This window comes from Cuculus canorus, chromosome 22 (genome assembly GCF_017976375.1).
Source record: "Cuculus canorus isolate bCucCan1 chromosome 22, bCucCan1.pri, whole genome shotgun sequence".
NCBI lineage: Eukaryota > Metazoa > Chordata > Aves > Cuculiformes > Cuculidae > Cuculus > Cuculus canorus.
Window position 1 is genome coordinate 6,847,803 of NC_071422.1, and position 23,616 is coordinate 6,871,418.

At 50.7% G+C, this 23,616-nt stretch overlaps 1 protein-coding gene across 2 annotated transcripts; it reads left to right on the top strand.

The window, feature by feature from the left end:
- Positions 1–340: 340 nt before the first annotated feature.
- Positions 341–22,799, top strand: STK40 (serine/threonine kinase 40). 2 transcript variants are annotated; one of them, XM_054086558.1, is made up of 12 exons: positions 341–468; positions 6,836–6,948; positions 9,314–9,433; positions 9,965–10,050; positions 10,656–10,799; positions 11,871–12,098; positions 12,949–13,001; positions 15,325–15,440; positions 18,512–18,656; positions 18,789–18,908; positions 19,788–19,872; positions 20,636–22,799. In XM_054086558.1, the coding sequence occupies exons 3-12, from the start codon at positions 9,322–9,324 to the stop codon at positions 20,852–20,854; spliced, it is 1,308 nt and encodes a 435-aa protein (XP_053942533.1). In that variant the 5' UTR covers positions 341–468; positions 6,836–6,948; positions 9,314–9,321; the 3' UTR covers positions 20,855–22,799. The 2 variants fall into 2 exon arrangements, with proteins under 2 accessions (XP_053942533.1, XP_053942532.1); XM_054086557.1 differs by lacking the exon at positions 6,836–6,948 and having other exon boundaries at positions 396–468.
- Positions 22,800–23,616: the final 817 nt, after the last annotated feature.

Genomic DNA, 23,616 nt, shown 5'->3' on the forward strand with positions numbered 1-23,616 from the left:
CGCTCGTGGGCGGGGCTGGAGGGAAAACCCCGCGCATCGTCTCCAGTCACAGCGCCCTCGAATTAGCGGCGCAGCCAATCAGCGCCGAGAGTCCTAACGCGGCAGCCAATCAGCTTTCGCGCGTCGCCTGCCAATCAAAGCCACCCGCAGTTAGTCCCGCCCACCTTCGTGGCTCTCCACCAATCGGAGCCCGCGCTGGCTCCACCGGCCAACCAGCGCCGCGTATTCTGGCTCCGCAGCCAATCATCTTCCGCGCTTTGCCTGTCAATCAAAGTTAGCTCCGCCCTCCCCTCTCCTTTCCACCAATCGCAGCCGCGGTTTGGTTCACTGGCCAGTCAGCGCCGCTCGTTCCCCTCGTGGGGGGCGCGGCGCGTGCGCCACTTCCGGTGCCGGGAGTGGGCGGAGCGGAAGCCGCGCCGGGCCTGGGGCTGCGGAGGCGCCGGCGGCCGCGCCGGCCCGGGGCCATGGGTGAGCGGCGGCGGGGCCGGGCCTGGGGCCGGGGTGTGAGGAGTGGGCGGTACGGGCACCGCGAGGAGACACCCGCAGCCCCAGGAGAGCCTCTGTTCGGCAGAACGGGGCAGCGGGGCCTGCGGGCAGCGCCCTCCCGCTGCTCTGTGGAGGCTTCCCGGGCGGTCTGTGCGCTGGTGTGGGCCGCGGGGCCGGGGGGAGTTAGCGGTGTCGGTTGGTAAAGCTCTTGTGCTGCTCCGGTAGCGGCGGGGCTCGGCCTTGGCCGCGCAGCTGCTGCGGGGCTTCCCGAGGGAGCCGGTTCTCTGTGCTCGGTGCCGGTTCTGCTTTCAGTCCGAGCAGGAATTCCTTAAGGACTGGCGAGGGAGCTCGTTCCTTGTGCTCTGTGCCGGTTCTCTGCGCTCATGGCCGGTTCCGCTTTCAGTCTGGACAAGAATTCCATAGGGAATTGCTGAAGGAGCCGATTCTCTGTGCCCGCTGCCCGTTCCGCTTTCAGTCTGGGCAGGGATTCTTAAGGACTGGCCGAGGAAGCCGGTTCTGTGCCTAGTGCCGGTTCTGCTTTCGGTCTGGACAAGAGTTCCTTAAGGACCGGCCGAGGAAGCCGCTTCTCAGCACTCGGGGCCCGTTCTGCTTTCAGTCGGGGCAAGAATTCCGTGGGGAATTGCTGAGGGAGCCCGTTCCTTGTGCCCGGGGCCGGTTATGCTTTCAGTCTGGGCAGGAATTTCTTAAGGACCGGCTTAGGGGGCCGGTTCCGTGCACTCGGGGCCGGTCCTGCTTTCAATCTGGGCAGGAATTCCTTAGGGACTGGCCGAGAGAGCCGGTTCCCTGCATTCGGGGCTGGTTCTGCTTTCAGTCCAGGCAGGAATTCCTCAATCGAATAGTTTGGGAGCTCCATTCCGAGGAGGAGCCTCGTGTGGCTGAGCTCGAGGCCGTACCCCAGAGCCAGCATGAGGAGAACTGTGAGGTGTCACAGCCTGAGCTTGAGCTCCCCAAGGAGGAGAAGACAGCTTGGGGATTCCCTTTGTTCCCAGTCCCTCCTGTTGGCTGTGGCCTTTGGGAATGGCCACAGTGGTGTGGGACAGTGTTGCTGGTCTCAGCATGCTGTCAGAGCCAGCCTGTGGCTCCTCGCCCTGATGGGAGGGCTGTGACGCTTGGCTTGTTCCTGCCAGCTGCCCCCTCCTCTGGCGCTGACAATTCTTTGCTCATTTAGAGTCCTAAAGCGTAGGCTCGATGTATTCTGCTGTGTACAGGGGTGCTGAGTGCTTTAGGCTATTGTCTTGGGTTGTAATCTCATGTCTGGAGAGGGGTGGAGAAGTGAGAGCAGAGTGCAGTGCCCGGTGTGGTGGGGCTTTCAGAGCAGAGGGGAGGAGGCTGGGGTCGCAGGGTGCCCAGGTTTGGGTAATTGGGCACATCAAGGCTCACCCACAGGATGAGTTTCCCCAGTTCTGCAGTGTTTGAGCTGCCTCCTTTTCTTGTTTCACTGTGGCATCTGCGCTGTTGCTTTGGTCACATAATCACATCACTAAAAAGCATCCTCTTGTTCAGCTGCTTTTTATCCTCAGGATGTTGTGGAATCATCTCCCTTTGCAGCCGCATGGAGGGAAGCTTGGCAGGCACTCTGCTGCTGTTCGATTAGGGGCAGCTCTCTTGATTCCACCTGAGCTGCCCACCATGCTTAGCTTGAACTGGGGATGCATTACATGCGGCTGCACTCTGGGCATATACAGGACTGGAGGAGAATCCATGCCCTTTGTGATTTTCAATGTGAAAACAGCCTTTTTTTGTCGGTCAGATACACGTTTGTAAGTTTGCAGTGGGTGGCAACGTGCTTTCGTGCTACAAATGAGAGTAACGCTCGCATGGCGAGATACCGTAAATATATTTCTTTCTATCTAGTCAGGGCCAGATGAGGAGATTATCGTTAAAAACAGCGACTGCGCCTCCCTGTAAAGAAAGTGTCAGCACGTGTGTGAGTCATGCGATAATCCTTGTGCGCGCGAGGGAAGTTCTGCTGCAGTGGAGTTGTGGAATATTAAGTGTATATAGTAGTGTAAGCTGTAAACAAAATCTAACATCGCGTCATACAGCGCCCACCTCGCGTGATGGTGATGTCGAAGGGAACGGCTGCCTGACTGCACGGGAGCAGCCTGAGGCGAGGAACTCATGTGCTGGGTGAGGGCTGCGGTCTCGGATGCTGGTGGAGTGTGGCTGTTGGATTTCCAGGCTGTGCTTTGCTGTATGTGCCCCTGCCTTGAGGCTGCTGGGTTGGAACGGACGTTTTTCTTCGTAGATGTGTCCTGTGCTCAGCACGAAAGGGTTAAGGTGGAGCTGGTGTTTGTGTAACCAAGCAGGGAACTCCCAGAGATGAGTCCTTGGCTATCTCATGTGTTGATGCATCACAAGGGTTTTAAGAAAGCCCAGCTTGTTGGTTGCTTGCGCTGTAATTACGTTGCTGGAATCCTGTGCTTCAGAGTTTCCCCACGAAGGAATTTGCTTTCCCCGCTGTATGACTTGGCCTGTGGAAGCTTTTTTTGTCCCTGTGAAATTGGGGTTTCACAGGGTGTGGGCTGTAGACAAGGTGCATGGGGCTTCCTCAGCACTAAAGCCTCTTGGTGCCAGCTGTGCCTTCCTCGTCTACCCGGGGTCAAAGTGCTCAGCAGGCAGGGCTGAGGAAGGAGGGTTTCCAGTGGGTGGGCTGAGCAGGGGCTGCCAGGGGTGTTGGTGTCTCCCAGCTTGCAGAGCTCTGCTCGCTCAGCCAGCACCTGCTTTAGCAGGTGCCTTCTGGCGGTGTGGGAGTGCCCTGACCCCTCGCGCTGCACCGTTGCCTTGGAATTCTTCCTTCTCCTTTGGTCAGAGACACCCTACCTCTAGTTTTGAGCAAACGTCTTGCTTAAGGAAGAAGCTTGAATGGGTCTCCACACATTTCCAAGAAATCTCTGAGTCAGGGCCCCAATGTATTTCTGGAGAAGGCTTCCCTTCCCGGAAGGGCTCACGCAGCGGTGCATGGGCTGCGCTGGCAGCTCTGAGTCATCTGATCAGCGCTTTTTTTATTATTGCTTCTCTTACAGAACAGTTAAACTTCCAAAGCCTTCACTGAAGGTAATGTTCTTCTGTAGCAAATCCAGCACGGTGCTTTGCAGAGGGAGGAGAGCCCACCCCAGCTCATCCTGCCCACACGCCTGGGATCTGCCTGGCAAACATTCCCTGTAATCCCACATCCAGTGGGCTCCACAGGCCTGGCTGATCCGAACTCTGCCTGTTTGTGGGGAAGCTTTTCCACTGGGAGTCGAGCCTGTGTCCCTGGGAGCACTGATGACTCGAGTCTGAGCTGTCCCCAGCCAGGTTTGCCTGGGGAAGGTGTGTGGCAACACTCCGGGATTGCTGCCTCTCGCAGCGATACCAACCTGCTTGTTCCCATACTGGGAAGCCGGACCATACTCCAGGTTTTACTCATTTAATGTTCATGTAGGTTTTTAGGTCATATCCAATATTGCTGCTCGTGAGCTGGAATTTGCCGAGCCAGGCTTCCATGTGAACTTTGGTTAATCATTGCTGATAAAGACTGCTCAGCGTGTTATTGGGGTGGTACGAGGTGCAGCCTGATAATGCTCATTCAAATCTGTTTTTTAGCTGCGTTTTTGCAAAAGCTGAGGCCAGTGCTGGCCGTTGCTGGTGATGGTGGAGAGGAGAGAGGGCAAATGGGACAAAAGCCTCCACACTGGCTCTTCGGCTTCATCCTGAATGCTGCAGCGCTTTGCTCCCAGAAGGGAAAGCTGGGTAGAAATGCTTGTGTGTTGGGTAGCAGCTCTTCTGTCTGGGGTGGGAGATGGGTAATTCACGAGTAGGGAGCAATACACAAGTACGGAGCAATACTAGGCTTCCCTGGGTGCCGCCTCTCCGCTGCAGAGGTTTGAGCGCTGTGACGAAGCCCAAGGAGCGGTGATTCATGTGTCCTGTGTGCACGCCCGAGCTGGCCACCCAGCAGCCCTGCCTGCAACTCCCGCACAGCCCTGTCCTGTTTCCACCTGCAGCGTTTCAAGGTCAGGAGCAGTTTCAGGTGCCAAAGTGCTGGCAGCAGCACAAGCAGGAGCTGCTGCTGTGACACCTGGGCTTCCAGAGGCCAGTTTCCTTTTGTGGTGTGAGGTTCTTGCTGAAGGAGCTTGTCCTTGATACCCTGAGCTTCCAGCAGACACTGGTGGGCTCCATCATCCACTGCTGGTTCCCAGCTGCTGATTCATCCCATCACCCGATTTCAGAGAGCAGCTGCCGTGTGGCAGTGGGGTGGGACAGCTCCAGAGCTGACAGTCATCACGCTAGAAAGAGTAAATACTGACTGACTCATCGTCCCCCCTTGTTGCAAGATAAAACAACAGAGAGCACAGGAAGTTCTGAAGTCCACACCACAGGAAGAACACAGATCTGTTAGAGCAGGTCCAGAGAAGGCCACGGAGAATACCCGAGGGCTGGAGCACCTCCTGTACAAGGACAGGCTTGAGAGAGTTGGGGTTGTTCAGCCTGGAGAAGAGAAGGCTGTGAGGAGACCTTAGAGCAGCTTCCAGTGCTGAAAGGGGTTCCAGGAAAGTTAGGGAGGCGCTCTGGATCAGGGAGGGCAGGGATAGGACAAGGAGGAACAGGTTTCAGCTGAAAGAGGGGAGATGGAGATGAGATCTTGGGGAGAAATGTTTTGCTGTGAGGGTGGGGAGGCCCTGGCCCAGGTTGCCCAGAGCAGTGGTGGCTGCCCTATCCCTGGAGGGGTTCCAGGCCATGTTGGATGTTGGATGTTGGATGTTGGATGTTGGTTCCAGTGGGAGGTGTCCCTGCCCACAGCACAGGGTGGAACTGGGTGGGCTTTGAGGTCCCTTCCAACCCAAACCATTCTATGAAAGCATCGTTGCAGCTGTATCAACTGCTCCGGTGTTTAAGCACGTTTCTGCACTGCTGAGTAATCCTGTTAACGCCCAAAGGTACTTCTTTTTGTCCTGCTCCAACTATTAGCTGTGGCTGCTGGACTGCAGGACCTGCTAGTTCTTTAGAGACAAAAAGGGCAGTTTCCTCCTGTCTTGTTTTTCTTTGTTGTTATGCTGGGCACTAGAGCATGGTGCAGTAATTTGGGAATTAGACAGTTTCCTTCAGCTACGTAATTAAAAGATATTACATCTAGGTCTCCAAAAGTATTTGATTAATAATTCTATTAACGGCACAGCTGGCCTAGTGAGAAGCTGTAGACACTTCTTCACTGAGATGTTTGATGTATCGCATGCGCCACATGAAAATTAACAATTTTTTGTGCTAGACTGATGACTTATTGTCTGTGTGAGATCATTTGTGTTACAGATGGCGGGACAGGAGTGGGGGCGGTTGGATTCAGTTTGTACCGTTTGGGTTTGGGGAGAGGGGATGGTGAACCCCCCACATCAGCAACCAACAGTCCTGTCCCTAGGAGCGCTTTAAAGGCTGAATGCTTTTGTTCTGGCTCTTTGCAGGGATGCTGGATGCTCTCTCTTCAGACTGAACCTGCTGAGGTTAAAGTGATAAATTCTTTTTTCACTCTTGAGAACCAGAAAGCAGTGCTGTCTGTGGACAGAGGCGTTGCTGCAGGGGCTGGGGGATGCTCTGCACTCTTGACTTTTGTGGAGGTGTTCTAAATTCCCAGTTTGGGGCTACTGTAAATCCCAGCTGTGCCGCAGTGTGACCACTTCGTGTGTGGGGCTCCAGTTACTAATTATTTGCCCTCTGCCCATTGTGTCTGAGGAGGAAATCCTTGTGCTCTGCAGAAATCCCCTCTCATGTGCTCCAAGCAAGCCTGTCCTGGGAAGGCTTAGCTAGTCTGTTGTCAGGAGACGAAGCAGCAGCCCATTTGCTGTTTTAAGATGTTAGGTGCTGGAGCAGGGGTGCTGCTGGCCAAGTGTGTCGGGGCCAGGATGGTGGATGGCCTCAGAGCACTGCTTGTCAGGCACGTCTGGCTCTGGGTGTGAGCGCTGACAACTGCTGTGGACTCATGTTGCCACTTACAGCGGTGGGGTCATTTTAAACCATTTGGTTTATTACACCTTTTGTCTAAAAAGTCGTGCTGCATGGCAGAGGTTCGGATGGAGAGCGCGTTTGTTTCTGCTCTCACATCAGAAAATCCCTCTTGAGATCGTTGACGCTCATATTTTTCTTGCTGCTCAAGGCTGCATCTGTGACGCTTTGGGGACTGAACTTCAAGAGCCCTTTTATTCTCTCATGTGATATCAGGAGCTTCGAGCCCTTTCTAAGCCAAAATAAACACAGCTGTTGTGAGTGGCAGAAGTTATGGTGCATACCACGTTATCGTAATCAAGAGTAATCCAGAACCGCAGCATCAAGTGTATCTCATTTCACATTACAGAGTCCTCGACCTTTCGACCATCCAGCCTTCTCCAAGGTGATGACTTCTGTCTCCTGAGACGTTGGAAAACCTAGTTTGGAAGAAGAGTAAAGATACAGTTGATGCTGAACTACGTGAGTCCTTAGATTATGTTGTTTACGATAACGCCGTTTGCACCAGCGATTCCTATCCAGCCCAGATTGCACAACGGTCGTTAGCTCCGAGTTTCTGTGCGGTGGGGTTTCTCCAGTGGAAATCTTACTCATACGTTTCCAGCAGGGATGAGGGTGATGCAAGGAGTGGAGAATTTTATAAGGCGCAATCGAATATTAGGTCAGGGACGCAGAATGGACGGAACCAGGAGTGTATGGGGCTCAGACTTTGTCCTGCTCAGCTTGCTGGGCCTGGTAACGCCTCTATGAGAGTGACTGATGAAGGTTGGTAGTGCAGAGGTGCAAAGTCTGCTGTCAGGCTTCTCCCCTTATCTCCCGTGCTATCTCTGATCCTGGTGACAGGTACTGCTAGCTGGATTAACGCAGTGACATCACTCTGGTGTCCACACAAAGGGTGGGACTGTCGAAAGAGTAAACTCCATTCAAAGTGTGGTGATCTGTCAGTCTCTTTAAGTGGCGAAACACTGGGACTGTCATAAAGCAAATAAGTACAGCCCCGAAATATTTTCCCAGTCTGTTGTAGTAATGCCTTAGGGAGGGCTGCTGGGGATTGCTTTTGACTTGCTTACAGTAAGAACATAGATCTGTGCTCAGTTCCACCTCTCAAAAAAAAGTCAGAATCCTTGAAATGTCATAGCACAAGCATTTATATTGAGATATAGTGTTATATAGTGTTCTGAGGAGTGGCTGAGGGCCCTGGGGCTGTTTACCCTGGAGAAGAGAGGCTGAGAGGAGACCTCACTGCTCTCTGCGGCTCCCGAAAGGAGGTTGGAGCGAGGTGGGTGCTGGTCTCTCTCAAGGGACAGGACGAGAGGAAACAGCCTCAAGTTGTGCTAAGGAAGTTTAGATTGGATATTGGGAAATATTTCTTTACTTAGAGTGGTGAGGCACTGAAAAGGTTGGCCAAGGCGGTGGTGGAGTCTCCATCCCTTGAGGGGTTCAAAAAGTATGTGACCGTGGCACCTGGGGACATGGTTTAGTAGGCACAGTGTCGTTGGGCCAATGGTTGGACCAGCTGAGCTTAGAGGTCTTTTCCAACCTTAGTGATTCCATGATTCTGTGTTTGTCTTTGGAACTCTTTTTTCCAAGAGGTAAAGATGAAGTGTACTGGGAACAAAACTCCAGTTTAGTGCTGATTGCTTGCAGTGAGGGTGCAGCACGTGAAGGCCCGGCAGCAATCACGAGAGGTCCTTTTCCTGCGAAACCGAAATAAGACTTTTATTTGAAGAAGAAGCGTTGTAATCGGAGTCTTGAATTTGTTTTGGCCTTTCAGTACTGGTTCTGCAATGCTGCCTCAAACCCTCTTTAGATGTCTGAACAGCAGAAAAATACATATTGGAAATCGGGTTTTCTTCACTACCTGAATAAGCCGGAGTTAGTTGAGCTTATAGTTGTTTGTGCTGGATTGTAGTGATATGTAGACCTTGAATAAATACTTGAGTGCAAAGCATGAGATTCATGTCAAGTAGATTAAGTTGTTCTTTGCATGGAGTGGCAGTGCAAGAGGACACACGTCCTGACACCATAGTGTTTCCTTTCATTGGAACAATCCATTAAAGGCAGGGAATAGTGTGTTAAACACAGCATCACTTCTTGCACGTGGAAACTGAAGTGATAAGAGTTGTGTTGGGCTCAAATTTCAGCTGTACTGAATGGGGATAGATGGAGATGTTGAAGCCTAAAGAGGTACAAAGGGGGGCCACATTTTAAGACTAAAAATGCATTTTTGACGACTCATTGTTCAGTTATCTGAATCTCATCGTGACTGCCATGTTTGTCTTCCGTGCACTTGCTGGAAGAGGTGAAAGATATTGTTCATTTTTGTGGTCGGCTATTTTTGTGCATTCTTGGCTGTTTGAGGAACAGACTGGAGCCTCCCGAGTTACTCAGCTGGCTGCGATGCTGAGCATGAGGTCCTCCATGGAGGAACCCACAAAGGCCCATTAGCTGAATCAGGAGGAGACACCGCTACAGCGGGATAACTTGGGCATTTTCTTCCAGAGTTTTTTTTTGGGATCTGTTAATTTGCAAACTTGTTTTTGCCATAATACAAGCCTTAATTATTTTGACATGTTCCCACTGAGCGTCTCGAACAACTGTTCTAGGAAGTGTTGCTTTGCATAATGAGGCTGATTTATACCTTCAAAAACACTTTAAGCCGCCAGCCCACGACAGGTCTATCAGTAATGAGCCATGGCTGCTCTGCGGAAATGCAAGTAGGCAGAGACATGAGAGCATCCGTAGGTGAAAGCCTTCCAGTACAAAACAAGGGGTAGTGCAAGAAATGAACTCAGTTGCTCATCAAATGTCATATTTCTCTTTCAAGAGCCAAGGATGAAGCGGCGAGCATCGGACAGAGGAGCTGGGGAAACATCCACTAAGGCAAAAGCTCTTTGTACAGGGATTTCTGGAAACAATGCCAAAAGAGCGGGCCCTTTTATACTAGGTAAGCGGCGAGGGAGTTCTTCTTCTTCAGTGTTCAACGTAGCTGCTGATTGAAAAACTGAAAATAAAAGCACTATAAAATGAGGCAAAGTAGATGTTTAATGTAGTGCAATTCCCTTGGTGAGGCAGAGCAGCACCCTCAGAGCTTCTGCTGCTCATCAGATCGGGGAGGTTTGGAACACTAACAGAGCAAGGCAGGCACAGCGTGTAAGATAAATGAGACCTTGCTTTTACCATTCTCTTTTTTTAAACTACATTCTTAAACTTTGTTAAAGAGCACATTCTTTCAGGCTTTTTTTTTTTTTCTGTTAGAGTTTTGGGAAGGTGAACGAATGAAACATTGTCCAAAAAGGTTTCAGAATTCAATACCATTGTTTTTCTTGAGATTGTAATTTGTGGGAATGCTCTTGGCCTGAAAAAAAAGGAACTTAGTTTAGGCTAATGTAAACTGTGTGACACTTGCATACTGATGTAATGCTGAGTTAGTCATTGCTTAAAGGAAAACAAGTCTGTTTTTGCTTTGTGCTGCTAGGTCCGCGCTTAGGTAACTCCCCCGTGCCAAGTATTGTTCAGTGTTTGGCAAGAAAGGATGGGACAGATGACTTTTATCAGCTAAAGGTAAGCAAAATGCAGAGCTTCCAGGTCTTCAAGGCTCTGTATCTCTCGCAACAGAAGCGCTTGCAGCAGTGTGTGGCGTCAGCTGAACCGGTGCTCTGTCAAAAACAGCTGCTGGAACTTCCCCTCAGCAGGGCAGTTCTGTCCAGCATGGATCTGGTGTCAAGATTAACCCTGAGACGAGGCCTCCACGGCTGCTGTGCTGCTCTGCCTGAAGAGGGGGAAAATGGGGAGGTCCTGGCCCAGGTTGCCCAGAGAAGTGGGGGCTGCCCCATCCCTCAAGGTGTTCAAGGCCAGGTTGGATGGGAGCAACCGGATCTAGTAGGAGGTGATGGAACTGGATGGGCTTTAAGGCCTCTTCCGACCCAAACCATTCCATGATTCTATGAAAAATCATCTGGGACACTTTGCAAGAAGCCACCTGAGCCTCTTTGCTGTGTTAATCAAGCTCCTGCTGTGCATTCCATGCAGATGTGAGCTCTGACAGCTTGGTGGCAACTATGCAAACATCAGAGTAGTTACATCAGCTGTTAACATGAGTGAATATGTTAACTGAGAGGGATTTGAGGGCACTGGGAGCTGTAAAAGTCTTTTCCCTTTTCCTGAAGATTCTCACCTTAGAAGAAAGGGGTGATAAAGGAATAGAAACCCAGGAAGAACGACAGGGCAAGATGCTGCTGCACACAGAGTATTCCCTCCTTTCCCTGCTCCACAACCAGGAAGGAGTGGTCCATCATCACGGGCTCTTTCAGGTACAGCTGCTCTCTATCCAGGTTGGGGGAATGACAGTGATTGCTATTGTCTTGAGCTGCTTTTGTTTAATGAACAGTTAGTACATTAAAAGCCTTTAATGCTGACCATGTTCCTGTGTGTCAAGATTTAGCAGCCCACCGTTGGGGTTAACTGCTGCTGCTTCACACAAACAAGTTCTTGACAGGGGCTTTTGAGAGTTAAGTGGAGTGTAACAGGGTTTGGGATTTGGGAAATGAGAACATTCAAAGGTGGGATGGGATGCTCTGTAGCATGCCCTGCGATTGCTCATTGTTGTGATGATGCACCTGGGCTCTGCTGAACCCTGTGTGGTGGAACTCCATAGCCTGTGTCCCTGTTTCACAGAGAGGAGAATAGCTGCTTCACTGACAAATCAAATCATGGCCATAGAGCACCCTTTAGAACTGAATTTCTGCTTCGCAGTCTCTTGGTGACTTGTAAGGTGGGAAAAATTGCCAGGAAGCTGTTTCAGCGAGTTAAACTGGTAAATCAATGTCCCAAGTTGAAAGAATTGTGCTGCTGCTAACACCTTCACCGATGTGATGGACTGATGGGAATTACTGGTTGGGATGTTGGTGCTGCCTTGCTTCCTGGTTAAATTTTGTTAATGGACTTTTCACTTGAGGCCACGTATGCTGTGTCTTAAATAAACCAAAGTCCCACTCAGCTATGTCCTCCTTAGTGTTAGAGAAGAACTGTTAATTGCGTCTTAAGATTTCTGTTCTTCTCGCTGTTAATGTCTTGGATCCCTCGTATTCACAGAGTTTCTGCCACTGTGGAGATTTTGTAGGTGTTATATGAAGAGCTGTATGTGAACAGCACCAGTGCTGACACGCGTAGAGTCAAACAGCATCGACTTTCTCTGGCCTTGTTCAGTAGAGATTGTGTATCATCTTTTTGAAATCCCAGCGTGGGACAAAGATCAAGCCCTGTGATTGCATTTGCTTATTTTGAGATCACCGTGTAGTTGTTTGTTCTAGTGCTTTGGGTGTACGTACATTATGCCCCGACAGCTTCCCTGAACTATTGCTCATTTGTTTGCCACCCTGCAGGACCGAGCTTGTGAAATTATAGAAGACCTAGAAGCCAATAGAATGGTCAGAAAAATGAAGAAGCGCATTTGTCTCGTGTTAGACTGTCTCTGTGCCCATGATTTCAGTGACAAAACAGCAGATCTGATCAATCTGCAGCATTATGTCATTAAAGAGAAGAGGCTCAGCGAGCGGGAGACGGTAGTGATATTCTACGATGTGGTACGAGTGGTAGAAGCATTACATAAGGTGAGCTTCATTCTCCTTTGCAGCGCTGGAAGTCTCCTTTCCCACATTCATATAATAGAGGTTTTATAACTTCCTCGTGCAGGCAGTGGCAAGGTTACACAGGATGGGTGTCTCAGCTATTTCCTCGTAACAGAGTTTTGCTTGAGACTTGATGCTCAAAGCTATAAAAGAGCATTTCTTTCCCCTCCCTACAAGTTTCTCAGTGATAACATAGCTTGTTGACTGTGGAGAGGGGGCGAGCTGGACAAAATGCAGGTGAGGTAAACTACAGCGTTGGTAACGGCAGCAAAGAGTGGTCAAAGAGGAGAGCAGAGGGTAGTCAAATACAGGAAACACTTCAAGCTATTTCCTTTTGAAGCAAAACAAATCACAATGTAAGAAGTGGTTTCTGAGATCAGAACTTCAAGCTAGAAGTGTGAGATCAATGAACTAGAAATTATTGTAACAAAACCAGGTTCTGCCAATGTTTGACTTCTTACCCTGTGACGAGGGACGCCCGTCGTTCCTCAGCAGAGCAGCAAAGTGTGTCTGTTTTGAGGAAATGCTCAGCGTATTGGTCTTACTGAGCCTGAGCACCTACGTTTCAGGCCTCTTTGTTTTGGTCAAGGCTGTTTGTGTGTTCAAAGCAGCAAATTTGCTTGTTCTGTCCTCCTAACCGGGATCAACAATGAAGTGCACAAAGTCCCCAGGGTGCACCTTGACTAGAAGCCTCGCTTTAGGTTATTCTGAGAATGCAGGTGATGTGATTTCAAAACATGGTTAAGTGCTTTTGTCCAAGTATCGAATTTATACTTCTATAACAAACATGTTAATATTAACAAACGTGTTAATACTATTGTGTGTTTTACAGAAAAATATTGTGCACAGAGACTTGAAACTAGGAAACATGGTGCTAAACAAAAGGTAAGTCTGCTGGAAAGCTGCTGTTCTGGCAGTAGCCTCACGTTTCTTCCCTGAAACAGATTTCTATTAGAAGCACAACTGAAGGCAGCGCTTGTTGAGAGCGCTCTCGTGTGAGAAGGGTGGGGGAAATGCTTAGGGGTATGATTTAGTAGTGGGCAGGTACGGTTGGACTCAATGATCTCGAAGGTCTTTTCCAACCTAGTGATTCTATGATTCTATGAAAAACAAATCCAATTCAAAATTATACAAGTTAATCTCCAGAAACGACCTGAACCCAGCCTAGATGGTTTACTCTTCCACTCTTAGTGACCACATGTCAGCATTTCTTTTTGGATTCTAGCTTCTGAAAACTAAACTTTATAGTCATTCAGAAACCTGCAAGAGAAACACTTTATCTCTCTGTGTGTGTATTTATATATATTAAAATGTGGTAGATGGTTCTGTTCACATAATTCCCTTTCCATCATGCTGAAGGAATTCCCAACACTGCAGTCTCCACTATAATCACGGCAGTGTTAAATCTTCGACTGCTGCACTGCTCTGTTTTTGCTGGCAGTATAATATTTACTTATCTACACAACAGTTCTTCTGTCTAGTCTGTATTTGTGCTTGAAATGGCTTCCTTGTTCCCGTTAGCTGGTTTGGTGCAAGCCTCAGTTTATAATCCCTGGTGCCCAACGTGGATGCCGTGCAGACGCAGGAGGGCCCGGCCTGCTCACAGTGGGGCAAACAGTCTCAGTGGGGCACGAGGTCAGAAGGATCAAGAGGCAGCTGGGGGTGTGCACTTGGCTTTTGGGGCTCCTTGAAGTTGTTTTAGTTGTCCTGGGTTATGCAGTTTAATTGGCAAGCCAGTTCTAGTTCAGATACTCCGCTGTGTCCTTCAGTATTAAATTACTAGCTAAATATTTTGCAGTGACTTTAAGAATGAGCAGAATTCATTGTCTTTTCACACTGTCTGGTTTTCTGTGGAATGAATGAAAAGCTGGAAGGCTTTAGGTCTGCAGGATTCCAGGGCCTGTGCAGAGCGTGCTGGTTCACTGTGGTCACCGCTTGCTTTTTTTCTCCTCCCTAATGCTGTTTGAAAGCAAATACTTTTCACAGTGAGGTTGGGCTTTTCAGTTCCCCCCTTCCTCCCAGCAGTGAGTGGTTCTCAGAGCTGCCTGTAAATTGTTTTGAGTCATTCCTATAGAGTTGCTTTAAAATAAATCTCTACCGCTGGCTTCTTTGATTCCCGTTCTTGCTAGGAAGAGGCAAACAAAGGTTGCCACTTAAAAGGATCTACTCAGAGCTTCCCTTCTTTTCTGAGCAGCGTGTGGAGTGGAGCATCCTTCTGAGAGAGCCACACAGAGGGCCCCCCCCTAGCAAAAAGGGGGAGGGATTTGAAGCTTTGTGAACACACTTCCAAAGTAATTCCTTGTATTACATGCTGTTTGTGCTTTTTACTAGCGAGACCATCAATTTTGAGGAGAAACTGTGGCCTCTACGGCAGTGAGTCATTTTAAAGGGTGGGTGAGACATAAGAATAGATCACCATGGAGAGGAGCAGTCATTTGGGCTGATTAGAAATGTTTGTTCTGTTCCAGTGCTGCTCACAAAAGAGCCAGGTCTTTTCTGTTGATTGGGGAATGACGGTGGTTGGTTGTCACTGCAGAGTCTAAACCGGGTGTGTTACACCCTGGACTAGTGAAGATCCCTCAGATGTTGTCCCCTGCGGGATGTGGTTGTTAAAGCCTTTCAGGTTCTCCATTTAGCCAGTGCGATAGTTGGATCATGACAGATTAGATCAAATTTCAGTGACTAAATAAAACCAAGTGACCCTGAATGTTTTTGTCTTCCTTAGAACACTTGGTCTTTGAAATCTTTAACAAATCCTGTAAATCGTTTTTCAGCCAGGGCAGTCTCTTGACAGTCAAAGCTAACACTTCTCAAACACTTCTCTGTCTTAATAATCAACTCTCCACTGCCAACGCACGCTTGATTTTATTTCACTTGTCTGAATGATATGCTGGAAATATTTCTTGGTTGTTTTGACTTAATTCATGCTCTCAGGCTCTCGTTGTGTAATCCTTTTCAAGGGTATAGAAATCTGCTAGACAGTGGTTTTCTGGTCATTCTCTTATTCCCTCTGTAAGAATCCTGGAAGCTGTGCTAATAGAGTGGAATCCCTCCACACTGAGAGGGAGCTGATCTTACAGCTCTGCTTGTCTTTTCCCAGCACTTCAAGCTGCCCAAAAGGCCCAGTAGACACCTCTGTTTTGGTTTTGGCTTCCTCTCTTTGTGCCATTTGGCTCATGGTTCACTGGTGCCTTCTGATTCTCCCCAGGACTCATCGAATAACCATAACAAACTTCTGTCTCGGGAAGCACCTCGTGAGTGAAGATGACCTGCTGAAAGACCAGCGAGGGAGCCCTGCCTACATCAGCCCAGATGTACTTAGCGGTAAGCAGCCCCCTCGTTACATTTCTTTGTGCCTCTTGACATTCAATGCAAACTACCTAGTTCCGTTCCAATATGTAACGTGGAGCCTCTTAATTAGGGTCCAATTATGAGACTGGGTCTGGTTTTTTTTCTAGCTGGGAAAGTATGGAGAGAATGAGCGAGTGTAAGTATTTTTCTTAAGGCTAGTCTTAACTTCAAAGCTACTTAAAAGCTCCCTGCCTGTTTCTAAATAAGTCCGGCTGCAGACAAGATGTTCCATTTCCGACGTCTGTATCTTGTTCCTGAGGCTTCCCTTAAGCTGCAGGTAAATCCCCTGCCTGTGAGGCAGGCAGTCCAAATCCCAGTGTAATGTCAGTGTATTCCAGGCCGTACACTAAGAGGAGCAGTTGCTGCAGCTGCTGCTTGCTTCCAGAAGGGAACTATTGACCCTCCAGGCGACTCCTGGGCCGATGGAGAGGAGTTATTTAAAAGTAAAGGAATGATGACACCAAGCCAGAGCAGCAGCCAGTTTGGGCTCTGTCTTGTCTCCGGCAGTCTGGCCTATGCCTTGTCTCCTGGAGAGGCCGTAAGCAAGAGTCTGGCAAAGAACAGCTTTCCCTAATGCTCTCCCACCTTTTAACTGTTTCCAGTGCATCGGACTCGCAGAAACAGATCTGTCTGTTGAGCTGCTTCAGGAGTTTCCTCTTCAATGCACTCTGCTGCACTTGCCGTAGCTGGGCAGGCAGTGGGTGTCCTGTTTGTCAGGGCAGTGACCCAGGTATCGTTTGCAGGGTAGATTTGGAGGCTTCTTTGCTGTCATCCAGGTGAGCTAGAGGAGAATGAAAGTTGCTTTGGCAGTTGGAACTGCGCATCAGAATCATCTCTCTCTCAGTTTATATAGACTCCAGTTACTGCGCGTTAGCTGACGTTGTGGGCTACTCCTTGTGAGTACAGATAAAATTCCCTTTGGATGGAGCTGAAGTGCAGGATACAGTCTGCGATCATCCTTCATGCATCCCACAGGCCAAGGGTGATCCATTAACACAGCCGAGCAAGCATTAGGATGATGGGAAACTGCCTGGAACTGTGGATGGTGGTTCACCAGTACCAACTGGTTTCTGGACAAGTCAGCAGCACCACTCACTGGTGTGCACACAGCCAGGATCCGTGCTCATCTATCACATTTATTTATGTGAGGATAACATCTGGAATACTGAAAGCACCTCTGCTGAAGATTTGAGTTGTTCCATTATGGTATCCCAAGCTATTTGGTTTCAGAAATGCCCTCAGGGGGAGTCAGGCTGGAAATTCCCAGCCCCAGTGGACTCCCCTCATGAAGTTTGCTGTCAGGTTCACAGGCAGGAGCAGTAAATGTAGCTCAGCTCTTCCGTCGGGATCTGCCAGGCAGGTTTGAGGTTGCTTCCCTCCTGGGCAGAACTAAGCCAGGAAGGGAGCAGAGGCAGGCGGGGAGGTGGAAGGGTGTTTTTTCCAGGCCATTCCTGTTCTGCAGGATATCCTGAGGCCCTTAGAACCAGATGGGTGATGCGAGCCAACTGCTCTGCAGGAGCTTGGAGCAGTAGTAGCTCAAGTGGCTGGGCTCTGGTAACAGCTACGTGGAGCTACTCCTTCCTGCTCATCCAGGATACTGTTCTGGCCTGGATTGCAGCCCTGTTACCTCCCTTCCGGCTGTGCAGGCACCTGCGATTCCTCACACGGCTCTCCTGTTGGAGCATGGACTGGCCTGTCCATAGCCCACACACCACAGGGCACTGAACAGGCTGGCTTTGACTTCACTGACAGCGAAAGCTGTCCAGGACCCTGCAAGGAGCAGCCTTTGTTACAGCTTGTGGTGCAATCGCTCTGTGTTCCAGCTCATGTCTTTGGGACCAACCCTTCACCATGAGGTCTCTGTGCAGCCTCATCCTGCGCTCTTGAAAATGCTCTTCCAAAATGGCTCAGTCTGCAGTTCCCCTCCAAGAATCAAGGGAAGAGTTACTTGAGGACATCTAAGGCTTCACCACCACCTTCAGATGCTGAGCATCCCTCTGTCTGTATTCCTAATGCTCCTGTGCAAAAGGAAGCTAAAACGCCTGAAGAATTAATCACTGGTTTAGGTCTCCAGGAGAAGCTGTCTGCTGCTAAGAGATGGCTTGCATTTTATGGCTGCTGAAATGTCACAGCAGGAAAAGCTGGAGGAGGAAGGATAGGTGCCTTTTTTTGAGCATATAAAGCAAAGAATAATTAGTACAAATAACAAATGCTGCAGCAGTGACTCACTGCGTGAGTCAGAGGAAGTCATTCCCTCAGTCCTGTGCTGTGGTACAGCGCTGGAGTTGAGGTTCTTGACACTCGTGCATGCTCCTGTTTGAGTTACTGTGCGATTGAAGGGGCTTTAAAGCAGCCTTTCCATCAAAAACAGGGCTGCAGTAGGCGCCGCGCAGGGGAGGCAACTGCTTGTACCCTCCTTGGCTTCAGAGCAGGTTCCGTGTGCTGGATCCACCCCGAGGCAGAGTCCTATCTCATTGGGCTCCGTCTGCGCCGCGTGCGGTGAGTCTTAGACTACACTTCCACATGAATCTCTTTGCAGCCGCAGTGGTGAGGTTGGCATTGGTGTTGGACCACTTGAAGAACACTTACTCTTCTCATTTCCTATCGCTTCATGCCTTGTGCTTCCTGGCTTTTGAGTTTTCTTCTGCTTTGTCCCAGACTTCACAGCAAGGTGCATCTGTGGCGCCTGCAAGGCTCACGCTCCCAGCGATGACAGTCCGCAGGAATGGCGAAAGGGAGGGAAGCGTGAACTCCAGCACAGTTCTTCCAATCCCTTGACGCTCTTGGGTCACATCAAGGCCATTCAGGCGGAGTAGGAAAGGGAAGACATCCGTGTGCAGATGACTAATTTGCTTATTTGCAAAGGATGTACCTTTGAAAGAGGTTCTTGGTGCCATAGGAAGTCTTGAACATTTTGATTAATGCCTAGGAAAGAAAAAAAGAGTGTATGCGGACGTTGCTGCGATGCCTTTCCTGCTGCTGGTGGGCTGCTGAGGTGAGCGGTGTCGTTAATCCTGTTGCTTTTCTCTCCTTGCTGCCTGCAGGACGGCCGTACCGTGGAAAACCTAGCGACATGTGGGCGTTGGGCGTGGTGCTCTTCACCATGCTCTATGGTCAGTTCCCTTTCTACGACAGCATACCTCAGGAGCTCTTCCGCAAAATCAAGGCTGCCGAGTACACCATCCCTGAGTGAGTACAGCCCTTCTCTTAGTGCCTGAGAGCAACAGTGGCTCCTCTGGTTCCTTTGCTCCCAGCACATCCGTCCTGCTGTGGCCTCTGCCCACCTCAAGTGCTCGGTCTCACCGTGATTCTCTCTCCCAGGGATGGACGGGTCTCAGAAAACACTGTGTGCTTGATCCGAAAACTTCTGGTCTTGGATCCGCAGCAGCGTCTGACAGCTTCTGAAGTGCTGGATTCTCTCAGCTCCATCATAGCATCGTGGTATGTGCGAGGGGAGGGAGAGGGGAACATGGCGGCTCCAGCCGCAGGCTGTGTTATTGCAGCTGTGGCCAAACGCGGCTGCCAAACAGGACACCAGAGGAGGATCTGAGAACTGCCAAAAAGGCTTTAAAACCTGTGTCTCGATCGCTGGTGTCTGCTGATGGATACAACTGGCGCAGCCTGTGCAAACGGTTGTCCTTGTGACCAAGGTTGGAATCTGGAAAGCAATAACGTCACAAAGCGGTGCTGGGGTACAGGAGGGCCTGTGCTGTGCCTCCCTGAATTTATTTTTAAAGTCTAATGGTCAGAAACATCTTACATGTACAAATGCAGACACCTTCCAAGCTTGTAATTAGCACTGTATTGTTCATTAAGTAAAAACAAGCATGAGATCTCTAGAAGCGAAGAGCAGGAGATGCCGTTATAGGTGGGAACACTACACGTGCAGAGTATGGGGGTGCCTTTTGAGGGTAAATCTGCCCCCAGGACTGGCATCAACCAACTGGGATGGGATTCCGGTAGCGCACTCCAGCAGAAATGGATCCTGGGTGGTGTTTGCTCGGTGCAGCCCTCTCTGTCAGCCCTGTCACCATCTCTCTGTGCCACACAAGCACGCCCGGGCAAAGCTCTTGTGCTGCCTGTTGAGTCAGCAGTGGTCTGTGATTTTTGGAGCTGTGACTGTTTTCTCTCCTGCCTATGAAAGAGTTAAGAGTTCCACATCCTGTATAATAAAAAAAAACGAAGCAGCTCTGAGATTATAACATGATTTCATACCGGGGACGCTGAGTTTGGAATAGCATCCTTTAGCAGCAGTAGCCAGTGTGGCATCTCGACAGCGCTGTGCTCCGAATGAGTCCTTAATGCTGTGCTCTCCCCCAGGCAGTCCATGTCCTCGCTGAGTGGCCCTCTGCAAGTGGTGCCGGACATCGATGACCAAGTGGCTAACCCTGAAAACCCCCAAGAGGTAGGTTTTCCTCCTTTTCCTCTCCACAGAACTGCTTTTCCCATGCCCACTGTCTGTAATGGAAAGAGACGGCAGCCCCTTGTGGCCCCCGAGCTGGTGAGGGGAGGATCTGCCTGCAGCCGAGTCCATCACAGTCTTGTGCAGCAGAAGGAACAGCTCGTGCTGCCGAGTCCAGGAGTCGCATCCAGCTGTCCATGCTGCCTCGGAAGTGAGCTCACCGGCCCCAGGTTGCTCGTCTCCAAGCAGCATTTGCTGTCTCACGCAGCTGAGAGTTTGCATGTGCTGGGAGAGGCGGGAAGAGGTAGCAGCGTTGGCTCAGGCTCCCCAGTGAGCTCTGCAATAGGAGCAAACATCCTGTTTTCTTGCCAATATATTTTGTGTTGGAAGTGGTGGCCGGTGACCTCACTGCCTGGGGACAGCCTTGTAGGAGCTTTTGGAGCAATTGCTTGTAGGGGCGATGCCTCAGCCGAGGTTGCTATCGGAAATCCCTGCCCTGGGCTCGAGGGGATGGGAGAACTGGAGTCAAACAGCTGCAGCCCCCCAAATATCTGGCAGAGCTGGGATGAGCTGCATCAGAACAGAGCCACTGAGGTTTCCCGTCCCCTGTTCCTGGTGACACACAGGGAGTCCTGCCTGTACATCTGGCAGCAGGTCCGGATCTTTCGTTAAGATTCCGATTTTCCCGTGGCAGCTCAGGACCGTTGGAGCGGGGCTGTGGGGCACTGCTGGTCACTGTGGCCCTGACAGGCTGTTTCTCTCGCAGGTGAAGGTGACGGAGGAGTGCTCACAGTACGAGTTTGAGAACTACATGAGGCAGCAGCTGCTCTTGGCTGAGGAGAAGAACACTTTGCATGAGGCCAAGAGCTTCCTACAGAAGCGGCAGTTTGGGAACATCCCCCCAGTGCGACGCCTGGGCCACGATGCCCAACCCATGAACCCTTTGGACGCAGCTATCCTGGCCCAGAGATACCTTCGGAAGTAGCTTCCCACACATCCGAGAGCACAAGCACCATCCTGCAGTCTGCCTTTCACGTCGCCTACTACAGCTCAACAGCAATACCAGTGTCCCGTGATGGAGAATAATGTAGCAATTCTTCTGAGCTCTGTTCAGGGACACGCACTCACACTCGCTCTGGAGAGAGAAGACTTCTGAAAAAGCTAGTTTTGGAAGCAGCAACCTCTTGGCATCTTCTGGAATCTGTTTTTTAAATCGAAGCCTAGATGACTAATCTGCTTTTAATCATGACTGTAATCTACCTCTCTTGTCTTTTTAACCATGCTGTTCTCTGGATCGAGCAAAGCCTGTGGGAAAGAAGACTACCAAGGGTGAAGCTGGTTTGCTGGCGTAAGAGTCGCGCAGCTGTGCAGTACGGAGAGTTGACTGATTGCATTCGCTCCATATGGTTTGAATAAGCTTAGATTTATCGGGGTTTCTTGAAAGGAAGAATTTCTTGAAGCTTCCCACTTCCCTTTTCATCTGCATCAAATCTTTGTCCTCCACGTGCCACCCAGTTTGGCTGTGGTGTCCATCCCTTGGTGGCCGTGTGTGGGCCGCAGCGTGCCGAGGCCTTTGTGAGCGACACGAAGAGCTCCCGGGTACCTGTTGTGAGCAGGGCTGCCCGGAGAGCCCAACCGCCGCCTCGGGCTGAGTCGTCCTTGCAGGCAGTCGCTGCAGAGAATCGGATCTTGTCCACAGTTCAAAGGTTTTGCAGGACTCGGCCCGGCGTGGCCTCTGACCTCTTTCCCACCTTTCACTGATTCTTTTAGTTTCGTAAGGATGTATGATTTAATCTTAATTTTCAGTAGCTTATCTAAGGTGCAGTTAAAATTGCATTAATTCTGATTTAGCGTTTTCACACTTCAGTTGTGGTACAGATATAATATATGAGTTATAATGTGAAAAAGCTTCCCAGAATAATCTGCCTAGAATTAGGAAGGGGCTGGCTGAAGTCTCTACTGTGTGTGTTCCCCAGCTTGTCTTGCCGTGCTGACCTGGGGCTGCATCTGTTGTTCCTGTGTGGTGCTGAGGCGGGAGAAGGATGTCCCGGTTTGTCACCTAATGCCACTGGAAGAGCGTTTTGCCTGTGCCGAGAACAGGACCGATTGTTTCTGAGCCTCATTTTGTGAACTGGATGCCTGTCTTGCCAGATGATCTGTTCTCGCACAGAGGTCCCAGGGCTCACAGGCAGCGGCTCTCTGGCTGCCTCCTGCCCCTGCTCCCGGCTCCAGCGTCGCCCTCTCTTGCCTGGGCACAAGGAGAGATGGCTGTGGCCTCGGCTGTGAGGTCTGGCCCTGCTTTTTGGGGTCAGCTCTGCCCACCCAGGTGAGTGCAGGCAGGGAGTGAGTAGCAATTCTTGTAGCATGTTGCTGTCTTTTGCCCAGGGTCGGGAAAGCAGAGTGCATCCAGCCTGAGAATCCTCCAGCTCCTCCTTGTTGGAGACGTAGGGATTGACCTGAAACTCCTTGGCAGTGTCGGGCATTACGTCCTGCCTGCGAACTCGCCGAAGCCGCTTGGCAGCAGCGGGCAGGCAGGGAATTGTGAACACTAATACAGACTAGAACAGTTGCACCAACCCCAGCCGGCTGAGCCAGTAGCCTAAAGTCTTAGCCTTATTTATTGTAAAGATGGTCACTCTGTCCCGGCACACCCCGGTGTGTGCCCCTCGCCCTCCTGGGCCACCAGCAGCAGAGCAGCGACCCCAGCCCTTAGCACCCCTGGGCCTGGCCCCCAGCTGGGGCCCTGCTCTTTCCATCTGGTTTTTCTCCTGTCTTGTTCCCACCTCATCGTTTTTCTTTTTACCCAAAGTTAAAGCAATATTCTGGGGACTCTGCAAGGCTGCGTCACACCCAGTATTCCTGCGCACCGGTCATCGCCAGTAAATCACACTTGTTCGGAAGCAAACTGGAAGAGGGGGGTGGTGCTGGGGGTGCGGGTGGAGGGGCCGTGCTGCGGGAAGGAGCCTGATGTAAGAAAAAGAAAACAAAAGAAAAAAAAAAAAGAGGAAAAAAAAGTTTGTATAAAGACATTATTTTTGTACTACATCGAAACTACTCCTGCATGTCGGCAATAAAACTTCATACCGAGAGCCCAGAGCGCAGCGATCCCACTGGGACTGGGAGGCTTGGGGGAGATGTGGGGAGGGCGCAGTGGGGAGCAGCCCCACAGGGACCTGCAGCCCCGTCCTGCTCTGGGGGCTCTGCTTGGCTCCCCGCACCAGGCCCTGCCTCTCTTGCTCCCATTCCAGCCTGGAGTCATCCCCAGTGTCCCTGAAGATGGATGTTGGGCACAGCGGTGGGTCCTGGGGGTCTAACCCTGGCATGTCCAGAGCTGGTGGTGCCCTCACCTCTGTCTGGCGCCGCAGTCCTGCTGCTGGGAGGGCTGTGATGGGACCTGGACTGCTCCATCCCTGCTGGGGACGGCCAGGACCAGGGCAGGATTCTGCCCATCCCTGGAGCTGGGGGCAGCCCCAGGAACCCCCGCACACCCCTCTCTGTTGTGCAACGTGTCGGGGCTTCACCAGCTGAGGCCCAGGCACAGTCCCACCAGCTTAGGATGCTCAGATGGGAACCAGCCCTACCAACCGGGGATGTTCAGGTAGGATCCAGTATGACCAGCCTGAGATGTTTGGATGGGATCCAGCCCTGCCAGCCTGGGATGCTCGGATGGGATCCAGCCCTGCCAGCCTGGGATGCTCAGATGGGATCCAGCCCTGCCAGCCTGAGATGCTTGGATGAGATCCAGCC

What these genes read in the sequence shown, in the direction of transcription:
- STK40 (XM_054086557.1), top strand. An exon ending in ATGACTTTTATCAGCTAAAG is followed by an intron (nt 10,051 to 10,655) that starts GTAAGCAAAATG and finishes CTTTTCCTGAAG; the next exon opens with ATTCTCACCTTAGAAGAAAG. An exon ending in ATCATCACGGGCTCTTTCAG is followed by an intron (nt 10,800 to 11,870) that starts GTACAGCTGCTC and finishes GCCACCCTGCAG; the next exon opens with GACCGAGCTTGTGAAATTAT.